Genomic DNA, 22,117 nt, shown 5'->3' with positions numbered 1-22,117 from the left:
ACCAAAACAAATTCTTTATTTTTTCATCTTCCTGTATTGTATATCTTTTTATATGGCACTTAGGATATATTCACACTACTGTTTTGCCCTATGCCATATATTTTGTTTTTGTAAGATGAAAATACACAATTTACACAAGACTAGAAGGGTTCTGAAACGCGTGGTGCGCTTAAAAAGAATATCCATGTGAAAAATTGCCCAAAAAAAGGCTAAAAATACCCAATTTTTGAACACCTCTACACATGTCTGATGGATATAAAAAAACAAAAACATGGGAGTGCATGGAGCCTTAGTGCTTTTCAGGAACTTTAGCAATTCTTATACAGTAAATCAAAGGCGCTGGAGTAACAGGCTTTTTCTGAAATGAAGCACTGGTTCTTGAAGGCGGCGTTGCTGTGCAGTGGTTTGCTGGTTGTATACTCTAGAATCAGCCCTTCTCCTTTCTCCGTATTCACACTATTCAATTCGACCGATTTTCCATTATTGGCGGAGTTTGTACTCAATCTGATTTTTGCCCGCGCCGGGAGGTCTTCGATTTGACCTCTAATATTTGTGGTCGTCGTTGAACCAAAATTGAGCACCATCATGAATACTTTGTTCAGCCCGTCTATTTCTCGCACGTAGGCGAAAACGTTGTCGTTATTCAGTGCGTAACACAACCATCCCCTGTGCAGGGGCAGCTCTTCTTTCCGTAGCCGGACCATATCCCGATACAAATTGAGTGTCGAATCTGACTTCGCCTTTTGAACCTATGAACGGGAATTTTAATAAGATTACCTCAATATTGTGAGAGATTCAAGAATACAGTTTTGGCTAACTATTGCACAATTACGCTGTGTAAATTTTTCCTTTCTTGTGACCCCCGTTCACACTCTGTTTGGAGGGTCTGTCAGCTCTACTATTAAATACGAAAGCAAGAAGAACACAGTATGGACCTGGAAACTATGATGAACTCCATTTTAAGTCACATGGGTCCACCAGGATCGGTCATAAAGAAAAAATAAGCAAAAGAGGGACAGATTATACGACACAGAATTTTAGGCCATACCCAAAACCGCACCACTAGGCACTAACGTTACCATTTCACCCTTCACAGGCAACATAAAATGTTTGAAAGTAATGAATGAATACTGTAAAAATAAAAAAAGTGAAAAAATAAATGGCGGAATTGCTCTTTTTTGATTGTCATCCCGCTTGGATTTTCTTTTCCATTTTTCAGTATATTGTATGGAAAAATGGGTGATGTCATTCAAAAGTACAACTCATCCCATCAAAAAACAAGATCTCGTACAGTTATGTCAACAAGAAAATAAGAGCTAGCTCCTAGAAAGAGAGGAGGGAAAAAAAAATGCAAATCTTAAAAAGGAAAATTGGCTACGGTTGAAGGTGATTGGTTGGAGGGTTGTGCAGTTAGTTTATATGACTGCATGCTGAAGAATCGTGACCGTGTGTAGTCTAATTGGCACTGGTCCACAAGTATGCAAATCATATACATGCAGTCATGTGGCTACCCTCTCACCCTGGTAATACTGGTTAGAAAAGACATTGTGTGCACTGTCACAATGTGATAATCTGCAGAATAGAGAATAGAAGAACAGAAAGTAAACCTGCAGCTGCAAAAAATGTCTCCTTCCTTCTGCAATATAGCCTCTGGTAGAGTTGAGCGAGTAGCTAACTATTCGTATTCGCGATACTCATAACAAGTACTGTCCAATAGTCGCTTATTCGTTCCGAATAGCGTCTGCAATGCAAGTCAATGGGGAAAACTCGCAATGTAACGAGTAACCCGAATTCTGCACGATTTGCTACTTGCACGAATAGTACGGCATTCGGGTTACTCGTTACTTTGCAAGTTTTTCCCCATTGACTTGCGTTGCACACTCAGTTTGGAATGCATACACGAGTATTAGACAGTACTCGTTATGAGTATAGCGAGTACAAATAGCTACTTGGTCAACAATAGCCTCTGGCTGTCCGAGAAGGCTGCTGCCTACCATATCTTTCCCATAGAGGTATTGAACAATCACAGCAGTGTGCATGGCCAGGAGAGCAGGAGCCATTGCTGGACAGGACAGACTGCCTCGACGTCAGCTGAAGTCAAGACATAGCCGTGACCTCCCAGGACAGCTGGACCGCTACCCAAATCAGGGATGCTTGGAAGGTAGGGATCCATCAAATTTTGACTTCTACTATGATGTCCCACCCTTATAGGTTTAGTAGTGAAAGATATTACTTACTTCAACATTTACTTCTTCATAGTCCTTGTTGACAGGCAGCCATGTTTTGTTACCATCATTAAAGCCAGCATTTGCGCTTGTATCCCATTGCATAGGTGTCTTCTCTGCGTACTCAGTCTGTGATACGAATTGAGCAAATAAAAGGGTTTTTTTAGAATCAAAATTATGAAAGTAATTTATTTTACCATTTATACTAAGATTAACTGTTATCACTGGAGTTTTCAAACTGCTTCAGGATTTTTTTTTTCTGGAAGTTTTTCATTTCTGAAAGCATTTTTTGATCTGTTTAGTTTGATGCGGATTCTATCGGGCTTTGATTCAAAGTGACGTGCAGTTTGTTAGATGATTTTGAAACCCCTCATAGGAAAAAAAAAACACATAAAAAGCCCCTCATATAGCCAGCAAACTGGGTTATCTAAGCATTTTTTAAGAGTATTTTGGATTTGCTCCAAAAAGGAAAAAAAACAACTCCTTGAACCGTACAGCCCAGATTCTATGATTCCAATAGCCATCTAATCCAAAATCTATTTAAAAGGAATCTGTCACCCGAAATTTTCATATTGAAAGGGTTCTTCCCTGCTTGGACATTCCCTTTTTAGACGTTGTATTCCCCGTTGTAAAATCAAAAAACAGATATTTATCTCTATTGTGATCGGTCCTGGGTCTCCCGGGGCTCACATGACATTGTAATGCCAAATGTGTGCTGCAGTCAATCAGCAACCGCTAATGGACTGCTTTGCTCACACATCTCTTGGCTGTCAGTGTTTTGTCCAAGAGGAGAGTGAACAAAGCTCATTAGCAGTTGCTGATTGGCTGCAGTGTTCATTTGGTATTACAATGTCATGTGAGTCCCGGGAGACCAGACCTAGTATGAGGGGAGAGAACACCTTAAACACAAAGCATCTTATGATAATCGCCATGCCTGTTATTGCAACCTAGTTCCATTTAATTGAAGTGCAGTTTTGAGGGGTTTTTTTTACATAGTCATAGCACTGTATCACTATACACAAATAGCGCACGGAAATGTAAATCCCATTAGATGTTTTCTAACGAAACCTTTATGGCATATTCTGCCTAGATAGCAGTGAATAGGGAGAACCATGCATGTACAACAACCTCCACCTTTTGGATTGTGCTGTGCTGTGGAATATGTTATCACTGTCGATTATTATACTACATCTTGTGATAGTTTCATGCCTGCCCCCCCTTTTATTTTGTCTTTTTCATTATACATCCAGTACATAAAATCCCCATGATGGAAAAACATGCGATGAATAACCTGTGAATCTAATAAACGGTTATGGTGACGAGATGTTACTCACTGGATTGTGTTTATCAGATACATTTTCATCGCCGTTTAGTGTAGCGTTGTCTATCATTCCTAATTCTTCACCATAATAAGTGGTAGGGGTCCCCGGAAGTGTCATCAGAAGCATATTAAAAACATTCACATATTCCGTTCCCACCCGAGAAGCAACGCGAGAATTGCTGGGGCTTCCAACCTGAAAGAATTATTTTTAAACAAAAAATGCAATGAACTCCAATCTATATAAATGACCGTAGAGATGGGAAACATCTAGAGAATCAATGGATGCAGGAAAGCTGAAATTTGTAACTTATTTATTTATTTTTTCTTTATTTTTTTTTAATTATTCCCCTCTTTGGGACCAGACTGTTGGTAGCCAAATATATTTGGCTTGAAAAAGCCATAACCTTTTAAATATAGGGTAACACTTCAAGGGGTATTCCCATCTCAGAGATCCTATTTCAATATGTAGCAGGTATAATAATAATAATAATGTTAGCAAATACCTCGAATTAGAAATCTAGTATAGTTCCCTTTATATAGCCATGTCTCTTACAAACGAAAAACCAACGCTGGAATGTTGCTTTAAACTAAAGGGAAAGTATATATAAATCAGCAATCCCAATTAGTTAGTGTGCAAAAAAGCACTAAACTTTAAACTAAAGGGAACCTGAGGGAGAGAGATTTTTTTGGGAAAAGTGTTTGAATTTCCCATTGACTTAAATTATGCTCGATACCCGAGTCGAACCCATCCGAATGTTCAACTTGCTTGCTTTGAGTAGCGAGCACTCGAGCATCTTAGTGCTTTACTCATCACTATTGAGAACCGAATATCAGAATTTCACACTGTTGTCAATGTAATGTCCAGAACATTTTTTTTTAATTTTGTTCAGATGTCACATTATAAATTCATATATAAAAATTTGCGGCCCCGAATCATCGATCAATTCAAATACCTAGTTGGGTTCAGCAGGATGACTCTGGGACTCGTAAGGGATGCTGTAACGCCCCGATGACTACGGGCAACTGATTTTCATACAAATAAGCACATTTTATGTATGAATTTAAAACACGACATCTGAACAAAATAAAATCTAAAAAAACATCTTTATTATGTACATTGGCAACAGGACCTAGGGGCTCAGATTAATGTACAAAATTCTAATGCCAGGTTCCCTTAAAAGGGTGGTTCAAAGTCCAACAAAATTTCCATCTAAATCCCTATCTATTTTGTGCCATAATCTAAGCTATTTTCAAATATATTTGTAGTAAAAAATTCCCTTATGTTCCGTAACTACACTATCTAACTGGTATTGTATTTTTTTTTCCTATTTCCCATGTGATGATGCTTCATTTGAGAATCCCAATACATGCTGAGATACTCAAACAAACCATCATCAGGGCAGGTGGCAGAGGTTGTTTTCCCTGTCATAGCCTCTGCCCCCTTCCAGAAACAAAGCATCATCAGTGAGGCTCGTTTCAAGGGATGTGCTGTCACTGTTGTGTCCCTCCATGCACTGTGGGTGCACCTCCCTGTCAGGGGCGCACACTGAGAGCAAAGGGTCCATGTGCAAGAATTATTGCAATAACTTTCCACAATAGAGTAGCTTCATCTGAGGAACATTGTAAGACCACGTGCACACGCTGAGTATTTGATTAATTTTTTGAACCTCAATATTTGTAAGCCGAAACCAAGGGTGGGTAAAAAAATGCAGAAGTGGTGCCCGTGTTACTATTATACTTTTCCTCTGATTGTTCCACTCCTGGTTTTGGCTACAAATACTGAGGTAAAAAAAAATAAAGCACTAAATACTTAATGTGTGCAAAAATAATGAACTAATTTTCTTAAGGACCTCTCACTTTTGAAGGGTCTTCTTGACCTGTCTAGTCCTGCATTGCACAATACAAGAGTTGAGTAAACAGATTTGAAGGACCCTGGTGCAGTGATCACATCGTTAGCGCACTGTGAGTTTCTTTCTACCTTTGCCCACCTCGGCACTCCTTCTGATTACTAGGACCTACTAAATAAAGAAAAAGTGCTGGGAACACTGAAGGTATAAGGAGGTTTGAAACCATATATTCCAATATGGCCACTGGACTAGGCTCCTGTGAAACTTTTTGCTCAACTCTACAGTTAGGCCCCTTTCACACATCAGTTTTTTGCCGTCAGTCACAATCCATCAAATTTTGAAAAAAACTGATCCGGCGACTGATGCCACTGGATCCGTTTTTTTCTCATTGACTTGTATTAGCGACGGATGGCCTCACGTTTCATCCGTCGTTCGCAGGGCTGTGGAGTCTGAGTCGGAGCTCATTTTGGTGGAGTCGGAGTTGGTATAAAATGCACCGACTCAGACTCCTAAAATATATAATAAATTGGGGACAGCAGTTCAATGCAGAATGTGCTGAATATTTTTTCATAGGAATTTGGGAAAGTTATGAAATGTCCTATAAATGTCTGTTCTATTCCTGATGTATGGCTACATTCACACACAGCATTTTTTGAGGATACGTTTGTCAGCTGGAAAAGCAGATCAGCTTTTTAAAAAACTGCATCACCTGAAAGGTTTTTAAGCTCATAGATAATGTTTTCAATAGCAAAAGCAGATTAGAAAACCGCCACAAACTGACATGCTCATTCTTTGTGAGGATCTGTTTTTGAGCACAAAAACGGATCCTCACAAAACGATGTGTCTGAATGTCCTATCTTTTCACCCATTGCCTTTGCTGGGATGCCCGGAGTCACTGCATTTCAGTGAATTATTTTGCCATCAATGTTCGATATTTTTGTGACAAGAAAGAAATTGTTAGCAAGACACTGGCAGTAAAAGATACTAAAGCTCATCACACCAGCCAGTTTCTCCAGGCCTTAGTGGAAAAAGTTCTGCAAGATTACAAACTCAAAAAGAACAGGTTCTTGCTATTGTAATGGACAATGCTTCAAACATGATAAGTACAATTACACTGATAAATGAGAGTAATGAACAACAGCTAGAAGAAAATTTAGGATTCAGTATGTGTGAGATGGAGCCACAGCGCTGTTCATGTAACTGAGGAACAAACAGATATTACAACAGAAGAACAGCAAAATGATACTTTAGGATTAGATGATCTTGTTGAAGCTGCTTCAAAACACTTTCATATTCATCACATGCGCTGTCTTGTGCACACGCTGCAGCTGGCAATAAGAGATAGTGTGCAAGAGGGACCCCGCATTTCACACATCCGGTTTGGCGGATGTGGCACACTCCAGTACAGTATATACAGTACAGTGGCAGCGCGACAAACGCCGGTCACATGCTGTCATGTGACCCGGAAATTGCGGCAATGCCACTCTACTGTATCACACTGTACTGGCGTGCGTCACATCCGCCAAACTGGCGAAAAGCCGGATGTGTGAAACTGGGCGTTCATGCTGGAAATATGATTGGAAAAGTGAGGAAATTGGTTATTGCCGCCAGAATCCCTAAAATTGATTCTATCTTGAAAAGACGTGCTGGGAAAGGGGCAATTGTTGATAAAGCCACTCGGTGAGGCAGCACTTATTTAATGACTGAGCGATTGCTTGTACTAAAATCATTTCTTATAGATATGGTGAACCCTCAAGTAACCTTAAATCAAGGTCAATGGACACAGGTGGCTGAATTGAAGGAATTGCTTAATCACCCATTTAACGTGACTAAAAAATTACAAGCTGAGGATTTAACTCCTGGCATCTTCATAAGGGAGTGAAAGAACTTGCTATTTTGCCTGTCCCAAAGAGGAGGTTTAATCCCAGATGGCATTTCTGCTTCAATGAAAGAGAGGGAGACACAGCTATTGGAAAATAAAATTCTTCTGGCAGCTGTTTATGTGGACCCAAGTCATCGTATACTGCTTGATGATCAACAGCTTACTAAAGGAAAAGAAGCTTTGAGTGAGGTAGCAGTTAGGATGAGCGGCTACAGGACTGCCAGGCACAAGAGGACTTGGGGCCTGACAGTGCTACTGCTGCCATATCTTCATCCTTATCAGACGAAGAGTTTAACTTTGACAAGTATTTGGATGACATGGAGCAGGCAAAGTGTTGCTGCAAGGAAAAAATTTCACTCCGTCTCCTATAGCAGCAGATTGACCAGATTTCAGTAAAATGTTTCACTTGCTCTCAAAAAAATAGAAAAATTCAACCATTCATCAAAACTGACTGTGCATGAGGCAATTCCTTTATACCCGGAGATTGTTAGAGATGTTGCCCATGTGGTTACGGCTTTGCCTCCAACCCAAGTTAGTGCAGAGAGGTTGTTCTCTAGGCTTAAAATTATTAGGTCAGATTTGAGGTCATCTGCGAAGGAGGATCTGATGGAGGCAATTCTATTATTTACAACAAATTCATAGACTGCACAAATGTTATTTAGTATGTTTTTGTTGAAAACTGTTTTTTGCCACTTACATTGTGTATTACATAGTGTTATATATAACACTATGTAATACACAATGTAAGTGGCAAAAAACTGTTTTCAACAAAAACATACTAAATAATAACATTTAGTATATTGCTTACATTTAAGTGAAAAATGTATTGTAATACAATGTGAACATCAGACATTTAATCATTTTTATGATCAAGATATTTACGGTAGAACATAAAATATATTTATTGGAATACAACTTTAGAACACAAAAAACTAAAATTGTAAATATGTAACACAATATGTAATATATACATATTGTATGTGTGTATATATATATATATATATATATATATATATATATATATATATATATACACACACACACACACACATATATATATATATATATATATATATATATATATATATATATATATATATATATACACACACACACACACACACACACACACACACACACACACACACACACACACGCGCGCGCGCGCGCGCGCGCGCGCGCACACACACACATGTGTGTGATATATATATACACAAGATATATATGTAATCTACTGTATATTACATAGTGTATTACATATTTACAATTTATTACAGTTTGTGTTCTAAAGTTGTATTCCAATAAATAGATTTTTTGTTCTATCTAAATATCTTGATTATTGTATCATAAAAATGATTAAATGTCTGATGTTCACATTGCAATACAATACATTTTTCACTTAACTATAAGCAATATATGTGGGAGTCTGAGTTGGAGTCGGTGCAAGGGAAATTGAGGAGTCGGAGTCGAAGGTTTCGCTTACAGACTCCACAGCCCTGGTTCGACGGATCCGTAGAAAAATGTTTGTTCATCGGATGGAGACGACGGCCAAAGTAACGTTTTTTGTGTACGTCGAAAAAACAGACAGCGATGGATCCGCCGCCGTCCGTCATTTGGTAGAAGGGATGGGCGCAGGATCAGTCGTAATCTGTCAAATGATGGAATCCGACGACTGATTCCTTTTTTTTTTTTAACTGAACATGCGCCAATTTATTAGTTAGCTCCTAGCTAGTCAGAACCATCGAAAAACGGATCTATCGCATTAGTTTAGCCTTAATCTCTGTCGATAAAACGGTTTGTGACTTACGGCAAAAAGCTGATGTGTGAAAGGAGCCTTAACCCATTAAGATGAATGGCCGCTGTGTAACACTTATCTGTGGAGGCACTGAAGAGAAATTTAGCGCTTCACAATGGATCCTCCTGAGCACTAGGGGATGCCATTTTAAAAAAAGAAAGGGACTATCCAAAATTGACAACACCTTTTTAATGCCACCATCTTATGACCACGGATCCCAGGCACTACTATATTGATTCCTTATACATGCTCTACATTGTATCGTACCGTCCAGTGGGGCCATTTCCCTTTAGGCATAGATTTCATCCACAGATCCACAGAATCAAACACAGATTTTCCTGTGAGGTCTTTTTTCAAATCGAACAGGTAGAAATTGAGCGGAAAGTCGGCTTCTTGGATGAAGGAGTTACCATAATACAGCATTGTTTTTGCTACTGTTTTCTCATCATTGGACTCGGTGCCCATGAACCTGCAAAAATCGTCCCATTTACGTAAACTGCATAAAATCTATTTCAAGACAAAGCACAAGTGTAAAATAATTTGGGTTGGGTTACCTGTAACGTCCGGGTTCTCTGCTGTATGTGTTCATGGTCTGTCGAAAATCTCGCAGGATATCATGCATCCCGATCTGGGTGGTTGTGTAGTCATGATATAGTTCTCCATAGGATAAAACTGTGCCCTAAAAAGACATCACAATGATATTCAGTTGTGAATTTGGAGATATCTCCAAGCTAGTTCCTTTAGGGGTTGTCCATAAGAAAAACTTGTTTTCTTTCAGCAACAGCACCACATCTTCCCACAGGCTCAGTTTGATACTGCAGTTTAGCCACACTCACTTCCCACACAGCTGATTTGCGATACACAACAACCCATGGTGCGTGATATCGTCATAGTCAAAAGTGTTAGCACCCTTGAAATTCTTCTAGAAAATTAAGCATTTCTTCCAATCAGAGGGAAAAAAAAAGGAAAATTGGACATAATTTCACTAAAAACCCCCAAAATGGGCTGGACAAAATTGTTGGTACCTTTCCAAAGTTGTTGGTAAACAAGTTTGTTTCAAGCATATGATGCTTGTTTGAGCTCACCTGTGGCAAGTAACAGGTGTGAGCAATATGAAAATCACACCTGAAACCAGATAAATAGGAGAGAAGTTGACACAATCTTTGTATTGTGTGTCTGTGTGTGCCACACTAAGCATGGACAACAGAAAGAAAAGAGGAGAGAACTGTTTGAGGACTTAAAAAAACAAAATTGTTGAAAGATATCAGCAAACTCAGTTACAAGTCCATCTCCAGAGATCTTGATCTTCCTTTGTCCGTGGTGTGCACCAAAAACCTTACAACCCATGTCACTGTAGCTATTCTCCCTATATGTGGATGGCATAGAAAAATTAATTAAAGGTTGCAATGCAGGATAGTCCGGATGGTGGATGAGCCGCCCTAATCAAGTTCAAAAGAAATTCAAGCTGCCCTGCAGGCTCAGGGTGCATCAGGATCAGTGTGAACTATCGGTTCACATTTGAATTAAATAAAATACTATGGAGGAGACACATAAGGACCCCATGCTGACACCGAGGCCTAAAAAAAAGCTAGACTAGAGTTTGCCAAAATGTACGTAAGTAAGCCAAAATCCTTTTAGGAAAGTGTCTTGTGGAAAGATGAGATCACGATAGAGGATTTTGGTAAATCACATCATTCTACTGGAATGAGGCCTACAAAGAAAAGAGCACAGTACCTACAGTCATATATGGTGGAGGATCAAAGATGTTTTGTGGCCTCTGAATCTGAAGATTATCAAAGGATTTTGTGTCACAATTAGAGCCCAATATTAGAAAGTTGGGTTTCTGTCCTAGATCATAGGTCTTCCGGGAAGACAATGCCCCAACCACATTTCAAAAAGTCCCCAGAAATAGATGGAAACAAAGCACTGGAGAGTTCTGAAGTGGCAGCGATGATCCAGATCTAAGTCCCATTGAACACCTATGGAGAGATCGTAAAATTACTGTTTGGAGAAGACTATATCAAATAGGAGACCTGGAGCAGTTTACAAAAGAAAAGTCCAAGTGAGAGGTGTAGGAAGCTTGTTGATGGGTATAGGAAGCGATTGATTGAAGTTATTTATTGCAAAGGGCGTGCAACCAAATATTAAGTTGAGGGCATAAACAATTTTGTCCATCCCATTTTGGGAGGTTTTCATGAAATTATGTCCAGTTTCCCTTTTTTTGTTTTTGTGTTGTTCCAATACGCACAACGGAAATGTGTATAGTAAAATGTGTAATTGCAATTTTTCCTGGGAGAAACATGTCATTTTCTCGAACAATTTCAAGGGTGCCAACACTTTCGCAAATGACTGTATATGGATCTGTTTCTGGGGGGAAAAAAAGCTGTCTTGGGACCATATCTACCACTGATCAGGACCTGTTGGACACAGCACTGGTGGGATCACTGGAGACTTTCATCCAACCTGGCATATCAATGGATGTAGAAAATAATCATTCGATGAGTAAAGATGTCAGGGCTCAACATGTTAGGCCTCATAAGAGTGGAAAAAGTATTTTATTTTGCTCTGATTCTTCATTGGGATAATGAAGGCGTCCCTTTAAGACTACATAATATAGTCTACATTCCGTTGTTAATTTCTATTTCGAGTACACTGAGCTTTTGTGCAGATTTTCCCCATAGACTAAAGCGGGCTTTACACACTGCGATATCGGTCCTGATATCGCTAGTGTGGGTACCCGCCCCCATCTGTTGCGCGATACGGGCAAATCGCTGCCCGTGGCGCACAACATCGCCTAGACCCGTCACACATACTTACCTTCCTAGCGACGTCGCTGTGACCGGTGAACCGCCTCCTTTCTAAGGGGGCAGTCCGTGCGGCGTCACAGCGACCTCACTGAGCGGCCGCCTAATAGCGGCGGAGGGGCGGAGCTGAGCAGGACGTAACATCCCGCCCACCTCCTTCCTTCCGCATAGCAGCCGGGAGGCAGGTAAGGAGAGCTTCCTCGTTCCTGCGGTGTCACACGGAGCGATGTGTGCTGCCGCAATAACGAGGAACAACCTCGTTACTGCTGCAGTAACGATTTTTGAGAATGGACCCCCATGTCACCGATGAGCGATTTTGCACGTTTTTGCAACAATGCAAAATCGCTCATCGGTGTCACACGCAACGGCATCGCTAAGGCGGCCGGATGTGCGTCACCAAATCCGTGACCCCAACGAGTTCGCATTAGCGATGTCGTAGCGTGTAAAGCCCCCTTTACATTACATATTGAAAATCTGCGGGTAGAATATGCATGGAATCCGCACATGACTATACTATTAAAGTTTTGCCAAAGTCAAATACCAGAAAGTATAAAAAATAAAGCAGGTTTATTTACAACATGACATAACCAAAAGAGATAAAACCTGCAAAGTAAAAAATGTGCTAAAAATGCATGCAAAAAAAAAAAAACCAACACGTGTACATTAGCGAATATTTGCTTCTCTATATTTGACAACCTGTGAACTGAGCCTATATATAAATTATTCAGACTTTGCATATGAATTTTTCAGAAAGCATCACACATTTGGCATCAATCGCTGCCCATTTGGCTGTCACACCGCTTCCCTTGGACACTGACTGTCTTCTGAAAGGAAGCTATCATCAGAAAATGACCCATTGTTTAAATCAGGTTCATGTGTTACATGTAATTTAAAAAAAAAAGCCATTTTATCTCATTATTTAAAAATAAATAAATTTAGTTATTTTGGAATTTTCAACTGCACATTGAGTGGTTTTTTTTTTTTTTTAGACTCCTTCCTGTCCTTTTAGGAAAAGATTTCAGCAAGCCCCTTATCATCCTCTGTTATCATCTGTATACATCGGTGATAATAGAGGATCCACCAATCACAATAGTGACAGCTGACCCTGCTCATAATGACCTTTGCACACGCTCATTAGATGCTTCAATACAAAAGATAGAGGCTGCATTGTGGCTAATGTACATGTGTTGTTTCTCTCAACTAGTAGGATGTTATAGTCTGAAAGGAAAAAAAAACACTGCCCAATGTAGTAATTGCAAGATTTCTATTTTTTTTTTTTTTTTTTTAATATAGGTTGTGATATGGAGAAAAATATATTCCCAAAAAATATATCTAAAAAATAAATTTAGCAGAAAAAAATCTATTTAAACAATAGATCAATTTTTGACGATGGCTTTCTTTAAAATATGTATTCCATTGTAGTTCCATTCCTCTCTCCTACTTATCTGCCGGAGGTCACAGTCCTGGCATGGTAGTCATGAACCAGGATGAACAATGGTATTGATACAAGTGCATCTCAATAAATTCGAATATCATCAAAAAGTTAATTTATTTCAGTAATTCAATACAAAAAGGGAAACGCATATATTATATAGAGTCATTACACACAGTGATATATTCCTATATATTATATAGAGTCAATACACACAGAGGGATCTATTTCCAGTGTTTATTTCTGTTAATGTTGACGATTATGGCAGAAAATTAGAATATTATATAAAACCAACTGAAAAAATAATTTTAAACTCAGAAATGTTGGCGCCTACTGAAAGGTCTGTACAGTAAATGCTTCAATACTTGGTCGGGGCTCCTTTTGCATGAATTACTGCATCAATGTGGTATTGCATGGCGTCGATCAGCCTGTGGCACTGCTGAGGTGTTATGGAAGCCCAGGTTGCTTTGATAGCAGCCTTCAGCTCGTCTGCATTGTTGAGTCTGGTGTCTGTCATCTTCCTTTTGACAATACCTCATAGGATTCTCTATGGGGTTTAGGTCAGGTGAGTTTGCTGGCCAATCAAGCACAGTGATACTGTGGTTAGTAAACCAGGTATTGGTACTTTTGGCAGTGTGGACAGGTGCTAAGTCCTGCTGGAAAATGAAATTTACATCTCCAAAAAGCTTGTCGGCACAGGGAAGCATGAAGTGCTCTGAAAGTTCCTGGGAGACGGCTGCGCTGACTTTGGTCTTGATAAAACACAGTGGAGCTACACCAGCAGATGACATGGCTCCCCAAACCATCACTGATTGTGGAAACTCACACTAGACCTCAGCAGCTTGGATTGTGGCCTCTCCACTCTTCCTCCAGACTCTGGGATCTTGATTTCCAAATGAAATGCAAAATTTACTTTCTTCTGAAAACAACACCTTGGACCACTGAGAACAGTCCAGTTCTTTTTCTCCTTGGCCCACGTAAGACACTTCTGGCGTTGTCTATTGGTCATGAGTGGCTTGATACAAGCAATGTGACAGTTGTAGCCCATGTCCTGGATACATCTGTGTATGGTGGCTCTTGAAGCACTGACTCCAGCAGCGTCCACTCCTTGTGAATCTCTCCCAAGTTTTGGAATAGCCTTTTCTTAACAATCTTATCAAGGCTGCAATTATCGCACCTTTTTCTACAACACTTTTTCCTTCCACTCAACTTTCCAATAATATGCTTGGATACAGCACTCTGAACAGCCAGCAGCCAGTCTTTAGCAATGACCTTTTGTGGCTTACCCTTCTTTTGGATTGTGTCAATGACTGCCTTCTGGACATCTGTCAAATCCGCATTCTTCCCCATGTTTGTGTAGCCTACTGAACCAGACTAAGGGACCATTTTAAATGCTTAGGAAGCCTTTGCAGGTGTTTTATGGTAATTATTTCAATTTTCTGAGATAATGATTGTTGGATTTTCATAGGCTGTAAGCCATTAACATCAACATTAACAGAAATAAACACTTTAAATATATCATTCTGTTGGTAATGACTGTATATAGGTTTCCCTTTTTGCATTGAATTAATGAAATAAATTAACTTTTTGAGGATATTCTAATTTATTAAAAGGCACTAGTACTTTCACATTTTCCTGGCTCACCCCCTCTGACACTGCCTCTCCTGCTGCACTTTCTTATGGTGGTCTCTGTCTCACACCCCCACCCCAGTAACAAGCATGGTGGAGGAGTTGGTTTGCTCCTGTCCAACCAATGCTCCTTTACACCAATTTCATTGCCACCCTCTGTTACTCTCCCTTCTTTTGCAGTGCACTCTGTCCGCATCTACTCCCCCTCCAACCTCCAACTGGCTGTCATTTACCGCCCTCCAGGGCCAGCCACTTCCTTTTTCGACCATTTCACCATCTGGATACTAAACTTCCTTTCAACCAACATCCCCACAATCATCATAAGTGATTTCAACATCCCCATTGACACTTCCCACTCATCTGTCTCTAAACTTCTAACACTCACTTCCTCCTTCGGCCTCAACCAATGGTCTTCTGCAGCTACTCACAAAGATGGCCACACGCTGCACCTCATCTTCACTCTGTTCCCTATCTAACCTCTCTAACCACAACCTACTAACATTGTCTTCCCTTTCTTCTCCAAGTATGCAACCCCACTCCACAAACTTTCACACCCTCGTAGAAATATCAAAACACCTTGATTTACATTCACTCTTTGAGTCCCTTCTCGCACTCACAGACATTGCTTCTTTACACGAGGCAGATGCTGCTGCCACTTTATACAATACCACCATCTCTGCAGCTCTCAAATCAGCTGCCCCCCTCACACACACCAAAACCCGCACAATCAACAGGCAACCATGGCACACAAGTCAGACTAAAGAACTGAGACGGGCTTCCAGAATTGCTGAGTGCACATGGAAGAGGTCTCATTCCACTGAGCAATTCATTGCATATAAAGAGTCCCTCACCACTTTCAAGTCCACACTCACTGCTGCAAAACAAACCTACTTCTCATCCCTCATATCCTCTCTCTCTCTCACAACCCTAAACAGCTATTCAACACTTTCAATTCTCTCTTCCGTCCTCCAGCACCACCTCCCTCTCCTCTCATCTCAGCTGAAGACTTTGGTTCCTTCTTCAAGCAGAAGATTGACAACATCAGAGCAAGCTTTGTACCACAATCGCCACAGCCCCTCATCATAGATACTCAACCCTCTTCCTCCAAATCCAGCTTCTCCACCATGACAGAAGATCATCTTGCCACTCTACTCTCAAGATCACATCTAACCACCTGTGCACTTGACCCACTCCCTTCGCACCTCATCCCAAACATCACCGCAGTCCTCATCCCGACCCTAATCCATCTCTTCAACCTATCACTAAAAACTGGTGTAATCCCTTCATGCTTTAAACATGCTTCGATCACACCCATCCTCAAATAGCCCTCCCTTGACCCATCCTCTGTGTCTAGCTACCGTCCCATATCACTTCTCCCCTATGCCTCAAAACTACTGAAACATTAAATAAAGAATTTAAAAAAAAAAAAAAAAAAAAAGAACTACTGAAACAGCATGTCTATCTTGAATTGTTCTCACACCTCTCTTCCTGCCCCCTCTTTGACCAGCTACAATCTGGCTTCCGACCGCATTACTCTACTGAAACTACCCTAACCAAAGTCACCAATGACCTACTAACCGCCAAAGCCAAGCGACATTACTCTCTCCTCCTCCTGGACCTGTCCTCTGCCTTTGACACAGTAGACCACTCCCTCCTACTACAAATTCTCTCATCTCTGGGCATCACAGACTTGGCCCTATTTTGTATCTTCTCATACCTAACTGATCAAACTTTCAGCATCTCCCATTCTCACACCACTTCCTCATCTCGCCCCCTATCTGTCTGTGCCCCTCAAGGTTCAGTTTTTTGACCCATGCTGTTCTACATCTACACCTTCAGCCTGGGACAGCTCATAGAGTCCCATGGCTTTCAGTATCATTTCTATGCCGATGTCACACAGATCTACCTCTCTGGACCTGACATTACCTCCCTACTAACCAAAATTCCACAATGTCTGCCTGCTATTTAATCCTTTTCTGTGCGATTCCTAAAGCTTAACACGGACAAAACAAAATTCATTGTCTTTCCTCCTTCTCACTCAACTCCTCCAACAAGCCTATCCATCAAAGTTGATAGCTGCTCACTCTCCCCAGTCTCACAAGCTTGTTGCCTTGGAGTAACCCTCGACTCTGCTCAATCCTTCAACCCACACATCCAAGCCCTCTTCACCTCATGCAGACTACAACTCAAAAATATCTCCCGGATCCGTGCTTTCCTTAAACAAGAATCAGCAAAAACATTAGTGCATGCCCTCATCATCTCCCGCCTTGACTACTGCAACCTCCTGCTCTGTGGCCTCCCTTCCAACACTCTTGCACCCCTCCAATCTATCCTAAACTCTGCGGCCCGCTTAATCCACCTCTCCCCTTGCTATTCCCCAGCCTCGCCACTGTGCCAATCCCTTCACAGACTTTCCATTGCCCAAAGACGCCAGTTCAAAACATTAACCATGATATACAAAGCCACCCACAACCTGTCTCCTCCTTACATCTGTGACCTAGTCTCCTGGTACCTACCTGCACGCAACCTCAGATCCTCACAAGATCTCCTTCTCTACTCCTCTCATCTCCTCTTCCCACAATCGCGTACAAGATTTCTCCCGTGCCTCCCCCATACTCTGGAACGCTCTACCTCAGCATATCAGACTCTCCCCTACCGTGGAAAGCTTCAAGAGGAACCTGAATACCCATCTCTTCCAACAAGCCTACAACCTACAATAACCCTTAGTCCAGTATACCACTGCGCAACCAGCTCTGTCCTCACCTATTGTACCCTCACCCATTCCCTGTAGACTGTGAGCCCTCACGGGCAGGGTCCTCTCTCCTCCTATACCAGTCTGTTTTGTATTGTTAATGATTGTTGTACGTATACCCTCTTTCACTTGTAAAGCGCCATGGCATCAATGGCGCTATCATAATAAATATTTTCCTTTTTTGTTACAATGCTATATCTAAATCTTTGGGGTCCCCTGGTAAAATGGCTATAATTCCTGGGTTTTGATCCAGGTAATGACTGTGAGCAAAGTAACATTTCTTTCCATTTCAGCGATACTTACCGGAGCTTGTAGTTTGTCGACCTGAGGTTCATCTCGGAAGTGTTCTGCTTCCAGAAGGAACTTAGCCGCATCGACTGTAAAACCATCAACACCTTTCTCCAGCCAGAATTTTATAACATCCTGAGATAACAAAGAAATTTATTTTATTGCCTGGGGGAGCGGTATTGATGGAGACATAATCCATCAAGTTTCCATCTACTTAAATTCTGAAAAGACGCCGTTAGTTATAATAAGAAATAAATTGTAAATTATCAAGACATGAAACGAAGATGGCTTTATCTAACACATCTCATTAGTAATTACAGTATTCATGTTGCTACATGGGTCATTCAACATAAACCAATATGCAGAATATGGACACAATGGGGTCTTGTTGTGATTTTTGGGGGGTTTTTTTGGGTGGGGGGGTTACAGTGATTTTCACAAAGTCTCTACAATTTTCTGAAATATTGTGAAAATCGTAGCAAAAACTGAGACAAGATGTGGGATTATTGTTAAGGAACAGAGACTCTCATTTTATGATTGTGTCTGGTATTGCAGCTCATCTCTATTTATTTAAAGGGGTATCCCTATCTTAGCCATTTAGTCTACATGCAGTGACCGGAGCTGGAAGGGATTTCATAAACAGCCTAGAGGGCTGCCGTCTACTACTTATGCAACTCACATAAAACCAAATAGATCTGATTTGTAATGTCATTACCTCAAAGACCCTGAAGAAGCAGTTCTGGCGAAACATGTCAGTGGTCCATTGATGGCTTATATTATTATAGCTGCATAGCAAGAACACACTGCCAGCAGCCTCTCTAGATGACAAGAAGCATTTTCTTTACAATTAACTAATATTAACCCTTCTAGAGTTATATAAAAAAAAAAGTGTGATACGTATATCTAAAGCCTCATTCAGATGTCCGTGAAACACAGTCCAATTAGGTACTGTGATGTACAGTCTGTCCATAGGTCTCCTGATCTGAATGCAAAAGCCTCATATATGCCTATGGGGTTGTCAAGTTCAGGTCAGGAGACCTACAGCCATGGTGGTCCGTAATTGGACCATGTTTCACATATGTCTGAATGAGGTTTTAGCCACATACATCTTTTAACTGCATTGTACTGATGGTTAAAGGTAACCTTTCTGCAGATTTATACACATGAAAGGAGTGGTATGGCTGTGTAGACACTTCTTCCCCAGTAAAATTATACCATTTTTTATAGAGATCTGATGTCCCAGTTATGAAAAAATTAGAGTAGAAGACATATGCAAATCTAGCTGTAAGTGCAATGGGGGCGTCAGTGCAGATGGAAGAATTAGTCCAAGTGCATTGAAATGTATAACCCTTTTAATTCTAACTTCTTGTGTTATTTTGACGTGGACTGATCACTTCTTAGTAATCATTCAATTTTCCAACACCACCACCACAGGTGAAATGAAGCATTACATAATACCCATTCAAATCAATGGGTTGTTTGTTTAATAAAGGACAGGTCCTCCAGAGTGGGAGACTCTTTATAATTGTTCTTCAATCTAGCCAAGATGTGAGGATCCTCCTGAACAGAAGATGCTTTGATTAACTAAACAATTCCCTTATTGGGTAAATGAAAATAGGCATATTGAATAGACATCAATTTTAAGACACTTCGGCCACATGCACACGTTGAGTATTTGGTGAGGTTTTTACCTTAGTATCTGTAAGAAATTTGCATAAAAATTAACTTTTATTAATTATAAAACATTTAAAAATAGACAGGATGTCTCAAAAGGGCAAGCCCCTCAAGGGTTGAATATGTATCAGAAATTATTATTATATTGGGAACACCAGATCAAAAAAATCACATGCAAATCACCCCATATACAGAAAGTTATAATAGTATATATAGAGAGATTAAAGAAATAAATAATAACACTAGTGTGTTATAAGAAAAATACAATGGCTCATTTGAACCAAGGAAAACCAAAATTAACCAAGGTTACCTACAGGGGAACAATAGACACAAGTAATGGCATCCCACACCCTCTCTGACGCACGTTTCGCACTTGTAGCGCTTCTTCCAGGAATGACTCACTCCTGGAAGAAGCGCTACAAGTGCGAAACGTGCGTTGGAGAGGGTGTGGGACGCCATTACTTGTGTTTATTGTTCCCCTGTAGATAACCTTGGTTAATTTTGGTTTTCCTTGGTTCAAATGAGCCATTATATTTTTTTTACAACACACTAGTGTTATTATTTATTTCTTTAATCTCTATATATGCTATTATAACTTTCACCTCCGTATCTAAAGCCATGTGCACACGTTGAGTATTTGGTGAGTTTTCACCTCAGTATCTACAAGGCCATGTGCACACGTTGAGCATTTGGTGAGTTTTTACCTCAGTATGTGTGAGGCAACGTGCACACACTGAGTATTTGGTCAGTTTTTACCTCAGTATTTGTAGCCAAAACAAGGAGTAGAACAATCATAGAAAGCGTATAACAGAATCATGGGCACCACTTCTGTATTATTCACCCACTCCTGGTTTTGGACTACAAATTATGAGGTAAAAACCTCACCAAATACTCAACGTGTGCACGTGGCCTTGAGGTACGTAAACGCTGATATTTTTAGGCAATCAAAAACTTTGAGATTTCCAATGTAAAACACTTCAAGAAATATTCCTTCTGTTGGAAGTTTTTGTGTGAGGTTTATCTGTTCCTGAAGAGTTTTTGAAGTGATATTTTTGAAGAGTATTTTGCCTACAGTATTTATTTTTTTTGCAGTTTTTACCATGCCTCGTGATTATTTGCTTAGACATGGCCCAATCTTAAATGTCACAAGATGTCAGTAAGTTGTATTTTTTTAATGTCACTTATATTAAGGAACACTAATTGCCTACAGGTTGGTGAGAACCCCACTGATTGCTCAAAATACAGCTAAGGCCAGAGTCACACTTGCGTGAGACTCATGCAGTCTCGTATCGGCATCACCCGACACAGCCACACTCTCTCAGACATGAGTGGGTCAGCTGCATAGAAATATATACAGCTTAGAAGCTCCTGTCCATAGAGTGTGCGGATGTGTCAGGTGATGCCGATGCAAGACTCGCCGAGTGATACGCAAGTGTGAATCTGGCCTAAGAGGTGCACAGCTCAGAAGATAGGAGCACAAACATGGCAGAGTACATATTCAGTAGAAAATCATAGGACCTGGAGTCAGGCAATCCTGATTCATGAAGAGGTGCTTGCCTCGTTGTGTGTCTGACGAGTGACGTTCGCCTTCGTGCTCCCCATGCCAGAAATCTCACTCCAGTCTGGAGATTTCTGGAGTATGGAGATTTCTGGAGTACAGAATGCCACAGCTCATCATCAATTTGACAAAATGTAGCGTCACACACCCGTCGTGTCCTCATCCCACCCAGTTTGCTGGAGAGACCGGTGTGAAAACGCGAACAGTTGCACATTTTAGGTGCAACAATTTTTACATTTTTCAAAGCATTCAGATTTCTGGATTGAAGGCTTTGATGAAAATTGGCCCATGAGTTTTTTATTGAATCAGTTTATGGTCTCAGAACCCTGATGAATAAAGATAATCCGATAATCTGAGAATCCATCTCAAAACATACAAGGTTTCTTTATTTCTTGTTTATATAAAGTGCATAATAACCGCAAGCGTCACATCAATGCTTTGCAAGTGAAAGACGAACTTTTAGTCTTAAATCTTGCACTTGAAACGCGTTGATGTGACGTTTGCTGTTAGTATGCACTTTTATATAAACAAGAAATAAAGAAACCTTGTATGTTTTGAGCTGGATTCTCAGATTATCTTTATTCGTTTGAAAGACATGGCGAGGCTGGGTCCGAGACTCCATACGGAGGATGGATGGACATGGTGGGAAGCTTGATTTTTTTATTTTTTCAGAACCCAGACCCGCACCACTCTTCAGGCAAAGTCATAAAAAAAACCCCTGCTAAATGTTTGGTTACTCTTTAAACACTTTCTTTTGTTGAGATAACTTGAGATTCGCTTAATTACCAATTTGTGTCACTCATATAAAAGTTAATAATTATAAATCAACCAATCTTCTCTGATTGCTTTACAGGTTCCTTGGATGATTTGTCAGCAGTTTGAAGAATGTGTAAGGTGACTAATTTTATAA

The 22,117-nt window shown here is 40.4% G+C and overlaps 1 protein-coding gene across 1 annotated transcript in view; it reads right to left on the bottom strand.

Moving 5' to 3' along the window:
* Nucleotides 1-22,117, bottom strand: part of SLC3A1 (solute carrier family 3 member 1) — a 35,932-nt gene continuing 13,815 nt past the window's right edge. Inside the window, exons 5-10 of the mRNA XM_075338021.1 lie at nucleotides 17,991-18,110; nucleotides 9,625-9,749; nucleotides 9,338-9,539; nucleotides 3,560-3,739; nucleotides 2,238-2,354; nucleotides 1-749 (exon numbers count right to left, since the gene is read on the bottom strand). Of these exons, the coding sequence (XP_075194136.1) occupies nucleotides 309-749; nucleotides 2,238-2,354; nucleotides 3,560-3,739; nucleotides 9,338-9,539; nucleotides 9,625-9,749; nucleotides 17,991-18,110 (1,185 nt within the window). The 3' untranslated portion in view covers nucleotides 1-308. The remainder of the gene's footprint in view (nucleotides 750-2,237; nucleotides 2,355-3,559; nucleotides 3,740-9,337; nucleotides 9,540-9,624; nucleotides 9,750-17,990; nucleotides 18,111-22,117) is intronic.

This window comes from Anomaloglossus baeobatrachus, chromosome 3, assembly GCF_048569485.1.
Source record: "Anomaloglossus baeobatrachus isolate aAnoBae1 chromosome 3, aAnoBae1.hap1, whole genome shotgun sequence".
NCBI classification, from domain to species: domain Eukaryota; kingdom Metazoa; phylum Chordata; class Amphibia; order Anura; family Aromobatidae; genus Anomaloglossus; species Anomaloglossus baeobatrachus.
Note: the sequence above shows the minus strand (reverse complement) of the source record. Positions and strands in the feature narration are given on the sequence as shown.